The sequence below is a fragment of the Nestor notabilis genome, unplaced genomic scaffold, assembly GCF_000696875.1.
Source record: "Nestor notabilis isolate BGI_N333 unplaced genomic scaffold, ASM69687v1 scaffold4040, whole genome shotgun sequence".
Taxonomy (NCBI): domain Eukaryota; kingdom Metazoa; phylum Chordata; class Aves; order Psittaciformes; family Psittacidae; genus Nestor; species Nestor notabilis.
In genome coordinates this window covers 30,137-41,643 of record NW_009909552.1, presented here as the reverse complement: position 1 = coordinate 41,643, position 11,507 = coordinate 30,137, and the positions used below count along the sequence as shown (strand labels likewise).

Genomic DNA, 11,507 nt, shown 5'->3' with positions numbered 1-11,507 from the left:
AATGAATACTAGAAGAACTGAGCAGAAACCCTTTTACATCCCTAACTGATAACTGAGGATGCTGGGGAGATAGAAAGGAAATGGATTGTGAGCTCTCCGTGCCATAGCCTGTTCTTTGGTCATTGTTGAAGACAGATGGGCTAGATGGATCATTCCAAACCAACCATATATATCCTGGGCTGCATCAAAAAGAGCGTGATCGGCAGGTCGAGAGGTTGAGAGAGGTGATTCTCCCCCTCTACTCTGCTCTCTTGAGACCCCGCCTGCAGCACTGCATCCAGATCTGGGGCCCCCAGTACGAGAGGGACATGGATCTGCTGAAGTGAGTCCAGAAAAGGGCATGAAGATGATCCGGGGACTGGAGCACCTCTGTTATGAAGACAGGCTAAGAGAGTTGGGCTTGTTCAGTTTGGAAAAGAGAAGGCTCTGGGGAGACCTTAGAGCAGCTTCCAGTGCCTAAAGGAGGCCTCCAAGAAATCTGGAGAGGGACAAGGGCATGTAGTGACAGAACAAGGGGGAATGGCTTTAAACTGAAAGAGGGAAGATTTAGTTTAGATATAAATAAGAAATTCTTTACTGCAAGGGTGGTGAGGTACTGGAACAGGTTGCCCAGAGCAGTTGTTGCTGCCCCATCCCTGGAAGCATGGTCAGGTTGGATGTGGCTTTGATCAACCTGGTCTTGTGGGAGGTGTCCCTGCCTGTGATGGGGGGGTTAAAACCAGATGATCTTTAGGGTCCCTTGCAACCCAACCCATTCTGTGATTTTGTGTGACTGTAAGGCACTCATGTTCTTCAATCTTGCCTTCCAGCAGAGGATAAGAATCAAGCTCTTGGACTATTAATTTCCAGTATGACAGGAACGGTACTTATTGCAATGGTATCCAACCATCTGAAAGTCAGTTTAATAAGTCATTGGTTACACAGGCTGTGGGATTAGTAGATAAGAAACAGATTAAAACACATTTGCTCGGTTTGAACTTTTGTTTCTGTGGTTGCAGCTTAGAAGGACTCTTCTCAGACTGATCAAGTAGTACTTAAATCATCTACTTTTTCAGACTGGTGGAATATAAGAAACCAGAAAGAGTTACTTTTATCTTGCCACTGATTTTTCTGATTTTTTCCTGTGCACTCAACGAAACATAGGCTTATTAAGGAAGTTAGGGAATGTATTGCATTTGATAACATCATTTACAAAGAGCAGCTCATGTCTACAAAGTTTTCTGATAAACATATCCATAATTTTGCCTAATCTAAATTATTAGCTTAAGCATATCAACTCAGTAAAGCCATTAGCCATTGCAGACGGCTTGGGCATTCCAGTTTAGTAAAAATGCAACTCTGTGGAAGTCATCTTTCCACCCACCTTTTCTGTTTGATATATATAAAAGAGCTCATACATTATCTCTACCCCTAATCACTTAAAAATCATATCATAGAATCATAGAATGGTTTGGGTTGGAAAGGAGCTTAAGATCATCTAGTTCCAACACCCCTGCCGTGGGCAGGGACACCTCACACTAGACGATGTCACCCAAGGCTCTGTCCAACCTGGCTTTGAACACCGCCAGGGATGGAGCATTCACCACTTCTTTATGCAATCTGTTCCAGTGCCTCACCACACTCACTGTGAAGAACTTCTTCCTTATATCTAATCTAAACTTCCCATGTCTTAGTATGAACCCAGTCCCCCTTGTCCTGTTGCTATAGTCCCTGATGAAGAGTCCAACCAACACTTTTAGAATGTTCAATACAGGCATAGTTTTTTTATGTTATCTTGTTGCATAGAAGCTCTGTGGGACTAACTGCAAAAGTATAGGCAATATAAATCAGCATTTAAATTATATATTACATGTTTATTATGGGTGCATTTTTTTAATTTACATTTTATGAAAAGTCAGAAGTATTTACAATTTTTGTAAGATAAACTTGTATGCTCTAATTTACAGTCTGACGAAGTAACAATTCATAAAAATTCAGATCCTTTAGAGTTGTGTTTACAAACTAGTTTTCTTAGGAGGCAGCTAGAATGGATATTGCTGTATACATAAGCAAGAACCAGCTTGCTACATACGTTTCTTTTCATCAGATCGCTACATGTACTTTTTACATTGGTTTTGAATGTCTTTACAAAATGCTTAAACAAAGTTGTATGGCTTCAAAATTGTAACCTGCACCCAATGCAAATGTATGTATAATCACCTGAATAAAGGCTAGTTTAAGTGCTGAAATATAACTACTTCATTTGACTTAGAAATTAAAGTAATACTTGATTAAGAATAGCAATACAGTTTTGGGGTTTTGTTAATAAAATATTGTCATGTTATCCACAGTTTGACTGCAAAGCAGATTACAATTAAGATTCCAGTAAGAAGACTATACCATTTTATGAGTTAGAAATTTACCATTCAGTAAGATTAGCAAATTAAGAGCCAAATATACTCTTCCAATCAACTCTACAGTACAGTATGTACTTAATGTTAGCAATGGAACTCTCATCTGCAAGTGTGTAGTATACATTAGCATTTATGTAGCCTCTATAAAGCTTAATTTCTTGTAAAGCCTCAGCAGTCCAATTCATTACTAGTTTTGCACGAATTAGTTCAAACACATTTTATTGTTTTGATACAGAATTTGAAATCGATACTGGTATTCAAAATGTCATTCATCAAAATTCCCATGTGCAGGTTACTGAATTATTTTGCCCCAATACTTTTGATTTCAGCACTGAAAAAACTCTTGATAATACAAATACATAGAAGATTTTATGAAGTAGTGACTTGCTTTAAAAAAATGTTACTACTATGTCACTTCCCTGTGCTTATGCTGTGGGAATGTCAAGATTAGATGACAATACAAATATTAAAATTGGTGGTTATAGAAAAAAATTCAACTAATACAAATGGCAGTACTTGTCATCCTGCTGCCAAGAACTACCCTTCTAAAATGCTATTCCTCCCAAAGTACTATGTTACATTTACATCCCCAAAACCACTCAAAAGTACAAAGACTTGCAGTCAGAGTGAAGAGAAATGCTGTTTGCTTTTACCATCTTCAGTGATTTTTCAGTATTCTTGTCTTTGGTAACATTAAAGTTACTATCTCAAAGTTTCAAAGTCCTGCTTGGTGCATCTCCCTTTACTATAGCCACATTTATTGCAATTACCCCATAAGGAAGTAACCCAGTATTTTAAGCCTCTTTTAAAACAATCTCCAGTTTTTGCAAATCTGCCTTCTAAATAAATCCCAGTAAAAGGAATTTTTATAAAGTTGTGTGTAGTACAGAAACTCCATGCTTTCTAGATGAAAAGCCAAACTTTGTAAAAGGAAGCGAGGCACGTGAATAACAAATTGGATAGGCACAGGCTTTTTTGAAAGGCACAAATGTTATGCAATTCATATAAAAATAAATTAAATCTACAGCATTAATTCAAACAATCACAACACCCATTAAAATTTACTAACTGCAGAAGTAAATCTCTGCTGTCTTTTGCAATTTTGTAACACATTGCACTTGGGAAAAAAACCCTATATAAAATGACTTACATGTTAATAATATATGATACATGGGCATCAAGTTATATTTATACATCTCTAACTCAGCTGGTTTTGTGGCATGAGTAGATAAAAGAACTACATGAGACTTTGCCTCTTCTATCTTAAAAAGCTGGCAACTAAGAGAATCTGAAAAACGAATATTACTTATGGAAAGCTCAAATATTTCTTACTTGCTCTCCTACATTTTTAGGCTTAATGTTTACAGTATAACATACATTTTCATACTTTCATTACAGCTATGGATTACTATTTTGACTTTATCTATATAAATTTACTAAGATTTCAACAAATTTTCCCAAATATTGCAATTGATCATTTACAGACAGTGTTGCAGTTAACTTCAGTGCTATTTTAAAGTAATAAAAAGTTTGCAAAATGACTTTTAAAAGTGCATTTTCTGTTCTGTAGTTCAGCTTCAAAGTAGGTCAACATGTGGAAAAAATTAATGCATGCTAAAATAGTGTTTAACAGGTAGAGGCAGAGTGAGCTTCTTGCACTCCTTTGATCCAAAGACTTTCACAGGTATATCAGCAGTCTGCCATGTAACGTCCTGAAAAATAAAGGTAGGGTTTTTTGCAGTCAATAGATAAAACAGATTTTGTCAGTATTTTCCTGGGAGCAGTTTTTGTAACTATGGAAAAAGAAAACACCTGTGAAACAGTTTTCAGCCATGCTTTAATGAAAAGTAACTATGTACCACTTAACAGTTTCATATTTTATAATTTAACACTATAGAATATATAATATCCATTTGACTATATAAGCATGTCAACGCCTTACCAGTGGCAAATCTCTTCTTAAGGAGGGAAAGCCGATAGCCAGTGCCTACGAGCTCTACATCTACTCCTGAAAGGGTGCTTCCTTCACTAATGAATTGCACTGCAAGTGTTGCTGGTTTACTGGGTCCTTCTGAAACTTCAAACTTTGCCCTGAGGGATCCAGAACCTATAAAAATAACAAAAGTGAAGAGCTGTTTTTTTCGCAAGAACAAGATGATCTCTCAAAATTTTCAGTTGTAAGAAGTGAAGCTAACGTGATGACCGTTAGTGAAACTAACACGATGACCATCTATTCCTAGTGGTAGTCCTACATAAATGTTCAAAAGCAATGAGAGAGAAAGTGTTTTCTCCAAAACACTATTTAAGACAATGACTACTGAATGATTTCCAGAGAAATCATACACATTTCTCAAGATTATACAGAATGTGTGCATCAGTCTGGTAATCACTTACTACTTGAAATACCTGATTCGAAAAAATGAGATTTACTTAAGTAATTAACAATGGAATAACGACAATCAAGTATTTTTGCTTCTTTAAAACAACTTGCTATTCCTAGGCAACAGAAACTGCTAAATGATGAGTAAAGCTAGTAACTGAAATGTTACTGGTTTAAAAGTGGGAATTAATGAATGAAATTGTTTTATGCAATGACTTGTTGATAAATCTGGCTTAAGGTCCATTTCATTTTTTCAGTAGGTCATAGTTTGAGTAAATTGACTCTTCTTTCTACTGTAAATATGGAAACTGATATATTCAAGTGATTTGAAAGTTTGTTCTGTGTTTTATCTCCATCTGCAATTGAGAGCTCACATAACATGTTGAACCATAAAAAAAATCCCAAAACATTATACCACCCTGTACACCAGAATAAAGATGTCTTCAAGATATTTGTCCCAGTATTAAAAATGTTTGTGCAACTTCTCCCTTTGTTTCTGTAAATGTAAGACCAGCATAGTATTCCTTTCTCCTTAACACTGAATTGAGAGTACTATGTGTTTATACTCAAAGAAAAGGAAAAGAAAGATGGTGGTAAGAGAAGAGAATATAGCAGAAGCAGTGGGATGCAAGTCTACTGACCATATGCACTGTGCAATCCGCATCACTAAGCAACACATTTTATGCTGCTTTGCAGGTGCACAGTAGCTCTTCCTCTGGCTGCATTTGTGTTTTAGTACGACTTACTTTAAAAGAAGCTCCACAGTTTGGAGAAGGAAGAAAAAGACGACTACACCTATATAATTACAGTGGAAGACAGAACTGCAAGGTCAGTGAAGGACAGAACACACCAGGCTACAGCAATAATTATCTCTGATTTAGTTTGAATCATTGACCACAACTTTGCAGCCTCTGAAGGCATAGAAATCCTCCCTTTCCAGGTTCGTGGTGGTTTCTGTATGAAACCAGTCATACTTAGAAGCAAATCTATGCTTTCATAGTGGCCTTCACTAAATTCTTAACAGGGCTGAAGGCCTTTCCTTTACACCATGAATTCATTTCTCCACAGAGGCCTTGAGGATAAGATGCCTCCCTTTGGTTTCTGTTTTTCTGATTCAGAAAAAAATTGTATCTGAAGAGGCTGCAAGGGCTGTGACATCAATTGGAGCTCAGGGAAAGGCAGTTGGGCAGAGGACTACTATTGGTACCTTACAAAATGCTACATAAATTACCACTCTGAGCAGATGTGGATAGATTCATTTTTTTAACTGGAGTCATATATGGTCAAAACAAAGACCCTCAAAATGCTGATCAAGAATCATCTGTTGAGTTTATCTCAGGACAGGACTTCTGTATCTTTTTGTTTTCCTTTTTCAGCTAATTAATAAATTCACATTTTGATATCTCATTGTTTGACTGACTGAGAAGGTGAACTGGTAAACAGCATAGAGCATGACAAGACGTGTAAACAGGCATGAGGGTGTAGAGGCTAAAGTGATTACCTTTTTACTGTTACAATTTTCCTGTACAAGAAAACAAAACAAAAAAGTTCAACTTGCCTCCATTCTCAGACTTCTCCGAAATGCTAGATATTTTCCAATATGCTTTCATCTGGTCTGCATTCCTGTAAAAGAATGGTACATTAGTTATAAGCACCAGTTTTAGTAAATTATTTCTCTAGATTTACACTGGTATATTACAGACATCTCTAAATGGATATTTACAAAAATACTTAATCATTTTAAGGTAAGTTTGTGGAAAACTATATAAGCAATCAGGAAAAGAGAAAGGTGTGTTTACACTGCTCTACAGCAGCAGCACTCAGAAGTACACACCATTTTTTCATACAGTTAAGACTGTCCTGTGCCACAGCTATGGCTCCACAACTCAAAATCCTCTGTAGTCTCAAAGGGTAAGGACAGGCCAGAAGCTATGGAAGTAATCTGAAAGCTATGTCTTTATGCTTCATAATGACGCTATGAGGGGAAGCAATGCTCGTTGCCTTTCTCTATGTAAGACTCCTGGCAGCATGAATTTTATACCATTTCCATTCTTGTAAAATTAGTTGGCATAAGTAACACAGGGTTTAAGCTAGCTTCTGATGCTGTAAAGGGGCAGAAAATGGCACCAAGCACAGGGCATTTCAACTCCTGGAGCATTTTGCTGCAGTTCCACCAAAGAAAAAGTCAACAACTTAAAGATGCGAGCAGCATGAAGTGCCGATAGGCTTGATACTGCTTTTGGCATTGGCATAGCGGGAATGAAATGCTCACGCAAGTAGCACAGATGGTAGTAGTTACTTGCAGGTGCTCCAGTTATAAAACTATTTAACACACACCCCCCACCGGAAACCTGACCACCCAATCCACTCGCTCAAACACACAGCCCAACACAACACTGGAGCTGCTGGGGACATGACTGTATTTTTTTTTTTCCTGGTCAGCTTGCCAGGCTCAAAATTCTGTCCCTGAGGAGCTGCCTGTGTGAAACAGAGAGTATCCGAGCTCACGTGCCTTCATCTGATGAATCTGTAATGAAACTGTCATTAATATTTGAGTCTTCCTAGCTAACGCTAGGTGTTCTGGGTGGGTGCTCCTGCTCTCATTCAGGCTTCGTTACAGAGGGTTTTATGGAAGAAGCCTAAACAGGGAGACTGGCTTCACCAGGTGTTCTAGTCATGTTGTTCAGGCAGGATATTGAACCTGCCCTCACTCAGAATAAGTTTACGGTGATTTGGTTTGAAGTATTGCTCCCAAAAAATACCAAGTCAAGAAAGAATCAGTCTTGCCAGGATTTTTTTTACTTAAATTGATACTGTATTACTACTTTGTTCAATTAATACATTTTAAATGTATTGCCTCCAGAAATACCAGAATGCATCTGAAAAACACATCAGGTTTATTTTTCTTCTGAACCTTGTTTTATAAGGTAAACTGATCCAAAAGTAACAAGCTTAAAAAAGCTTTACAGTCAAAGTGAAAAGAAATGCCTTCAACTTGGTATTCTTTGCCTTCTTCATATTAAAAAGACCCTCTTGGAAATAAGCAGTCTAGGAATTACAATACAGCTGGAACGGTACCTATGTGCTGCTAAACCGCAGGTGCAGTGTTTGAATTCTGCTCATCTTTTGCTCCAGGGCTGTACTGCTCTGCCTAGTCCCACCCTCTTTTTGTTTTCACAAACTTGTAGAAACCTAATTACCCGAGATATGTGTCTCACGTTGAGGCACTACTGCGTATGCAGGCTTAGAAGGTGGTGGCAGACAGCTGCTAGTCAGATAATAATCTGTACGACACTTGAACTGAGAGACAATGCTACCTGGCTTACGAAGAGCTCCTCAGTTACTGAGGTTTGTTTTAAACCCATTTCAGTTAGAAGCTAATTTTTAACCTAGAACAATCAAGAAATCTTTTTAAGAAATGCTTTTTTCCTACTCTCTTTATATAATCCAAATATATGGATATATTTATACACACAGAAGATGTTTTTTAAGCATTAAGATATTTTGGTTTTGAATTACTGTATTAAAAATGCCTGTCCTACTTGCCAAAAGTATATTGGAAATTTTACAAAGGCTTATTACACAGTCAAAACAGGTGCATATTGTCTCAGTTTATGTGATCTGGCTGCACATGATCTGAAAACATCTGACACTACAAATTTTATCAAGACAAAAAAAATTAGCTTTTTCTTTCAGTCAAAATTTTCACGCTGTCTGACATGAATGAATACACTGAAATGAATTTGAAATAATACTGAAAAGCGTTAATATTACCATTTTGCAGGTGGAAGTGACTGCATGTTTGTTACTCCTCCATCTACTGGTACCACAACCTGGACGTTAGACAGCATACTAGGCACATTCATAGACTCTGGATTGTATTTATAATCCACTCTAACATCAGTAGTGCTAGCATTACATTTCCAGTAAGTTGCAAGATTCAAGGGAGTGGATTGGATGCCATTTGAAGATACCTGTAAAAGAATAAACCCTTGAGAGCAGCTTAATTACAATATTCCCCTCTTGGGCAGAATTAAGGAACAACAGTAACAAATCCTGACAAAAGATCAAGAGAACAATTGATCTCTGAGTCCTTAATTGCAGAATTCTGAAGACTGTTGCAGGCTAAAGTTAATTCCTGTTCTTTTAAATTAAAATGAAAAGAAGGACTCTGTAGTGTTAGGACAAGGGGTTTAAATTTAAATAGGCAAGTTCAGGTAAGCTATAAGGAAGAAGTTCTTCACAGTGAGGGTGGTGAGGCACTGGAATGGGTTGCCCAAGGAAGTTGTGAATGCTCCATCCCTGGCAGTGTTCAAGGCCAGGTTGGACAGAGCCTTGGGCAACATGGTTTAGTGTGTGGCGTCCCTGCCCATGGCAGGGGGGTTGAACTAGATGATCTTAAGGTCCTTTCCAACCCAAACCATTCTATGACTTGATGAATAATTAAAGAAAAGGTTTAAATGCCTTCTGGCCTATAAGGCTCCTTCCTGGCTTTTCTAAGTCAAAATAGTTTTGTTTTAGTCTTGTGTTCTGCCTCACTCATGAAGCATGCTTGTGGCAAAATGACTTCATCCTTAGCAGCTGTGTGCCATACCAATTCAGATACCCAAGCAGACAGCAGCACAGGACAGTACCTGTCATTATGGGATAGGCAGTCAGCAAAACAGTTAAGTATTCAAAGCATTATTTTCCTCGTGTAGAAGGGTTGGTTGCTGCTTCTTTAGCTGAGCTTGTGTTACTGACATGCTGCATCTATCACCTTCCTAGTCTACATGACTTGGTGCCCCCTCTCACCTTCCCTTGGCAGCCCAGAACCTCTTCTATCTGTCAGGGTTTCCGCATGCCAATGCATCATGTTCCCCTGACAGCAAAGATCTTAAAGTGATAGTACTCTTCCACAGTACTCATTTCTTCAATCCAAAGAAAAGTTTTGTTTCTTCCATTTTTCTCAGGAATTCTGTGTGCCTGACATGCTTTTTATAGATTCAGTATGCCAAGATTTTAAATTATATTGGGAGAATGTGGAAAACACAATGGTATTAATAACTGGACTGACCGGTTATTTTGGTTCTTTTTGTGTAGACAGTTGTCTCAGACGTTCAACCATTTCAATGCAGTCCTAAGAAATCTCTCTTCCTTTGAGGCGAGTTGTCTATCTTGAATTTTCATGAAGATTTTTTTACTGACAGCCAAAATACAATCTCACAGATTCAGGGATAGTGGAGGCTGAAAAGGCCATCTGGTCCAACCCTCCTGCTCAAGCAGGACAACCTCCAGCTGCTGGAAGCCTTGTCCAGATGGCCTTTGAGTATCTTCAAGGATGGAGACTCCACCACCCCTCTAGGCAACCCATTCCATTGCTCAGTCACCCTCATAGGAAGAAAATGTTTCCTAATGATCAGAAGGAGCCTCCTGTGTTTCTGTTTTTGCCCATTGCCTCTGGCCCTGTCACTGGGCACCACTGAGAAGAGCCTGTGTCTGTCTTCTGTGTACCTGCCCCGCAGTTCTTTGTACTATTGGTAAGATCCCCTGTGAGTCTTCTCCAGGCTGAAGAATTCCATCTCTCTCAGCCTTTCCTCATAGTAGAGCTGCTCCAGACCCTTAACCATCTCAGTGGGCCTCTACTGGACTCTCTCCAGGATGTCCATGCCTTTCTTGCAATGGACAACCCAGCACTGGACACAGTACTCCAGGTGCGACCTTATCAGTGCAGAGTAGAGGGGAAGGATCACCTCCCTTGACCTACTAGCACTACTTTGCCTAATGCAGCCCAAGAGACAATTTGCCACCTTTGCGGCAAGGGCACGTTGTTAGCTCATGTTCAACATGGTGTCCCCCAGAATCCTCAGGTCCTTCTACTTCCAAGCTGATTTCCAGGTGGGTGGCCTCCAGCACATATCAGTGCATGGGGTTGTTCTTCCCCAGGTGCGCTTCTTGTCAAACTTCATCAGGTTCCTGTCAGTTCATTTCTCCAGCCAGGTGAGGTCCCTCTGCAGGGCAGAATGACCTCCAGAGTACCCAGTTCTGTGTCATCAGCAATGTTGCTGAGGGTATACTCTGCTCTACCATCCAGATTATCAATGAAACTGTTAAATGGGATTGTAAATTCAGTATTGACCCCTGGGGTATACTTCTAGTTACTGGTCTCCAACTAGACTTCATGCCAGCAACAGTCACTCCCTGGGCCTGGCTGTTTAGCCAGTTTTCAGTCCCCCTCAACATCTGCTCATCCAGCCCATACTTCACCAGCTTTTCTGTGAGGATGCTATGGGAGACAGTGTCAAACACCTTCCTGAAGTCTAAGCAGACAGTATCACCTGCCCTCCCCTCACCCACCAGGGCAGTCATGTCATCGTAGAAGTTTATCAAGCTGGTCAAGCATGATTTTCCCTTGGTAAATTCATGCTGAATACTCCTGAAGGCCTTCTTGTCCTTCGCATGCCTGTAAATACTTTCCAGGATGAAATACTCCATTATATTTTGAGACATCAGAAAGTCATATGTTCTCATATATTACCATTCATCAACTACAGCACCCAAAACTTACGAAATTACAAAATCAAAGGCAGTACAACTAAAACTCAAATAACTCCCCGCCACACCCCCTAATTTCAAGGAGAATTTGACTTTGCTAACAAATACATATATATAGAAGCAGTGTTAGACCCTTGCACACGTGAATTGAAGTGACGTGAGCAAGCTGAAACAGCTCACGAATCCAAGGGAATGACATG

General features: G+C 39.1%; 1 protein-coding gene across 1 annotated transcript in view; it reads right to left on the bottom strand.

Annotated features, from left to right (window-relative positions):
• Positions 1-3,571: 3,571 nt before the first annotated feature.
• FCHO2 (FCH domain only 2) overlaps positions 3,572-11,507 on the bottom strand; it is a gene marked incomplete at its 5' end in the record, with an annotated part of 37,383 nt that continues 29,447 nt past the window's right edge. Inside the window, 4 exons of the mRNA XM_010009957.1 lie at positions 3,572-4,105; positions 4,336-4,500; positions 6,332-6,396; positions 8,548-8,747. Coding sequence (XP_010008259.1) covers positions 4,083-4,105; positions 4,336-4,500; positions 6,332-6,396; positions 8,548-8,747 — 453 coding nt within the window. The remainder of the gene's footprint in view (positions 4,106-4,335; positions 4,501-6,331; positions 6,397-8,547; positions 8,748-11,507) is intronic.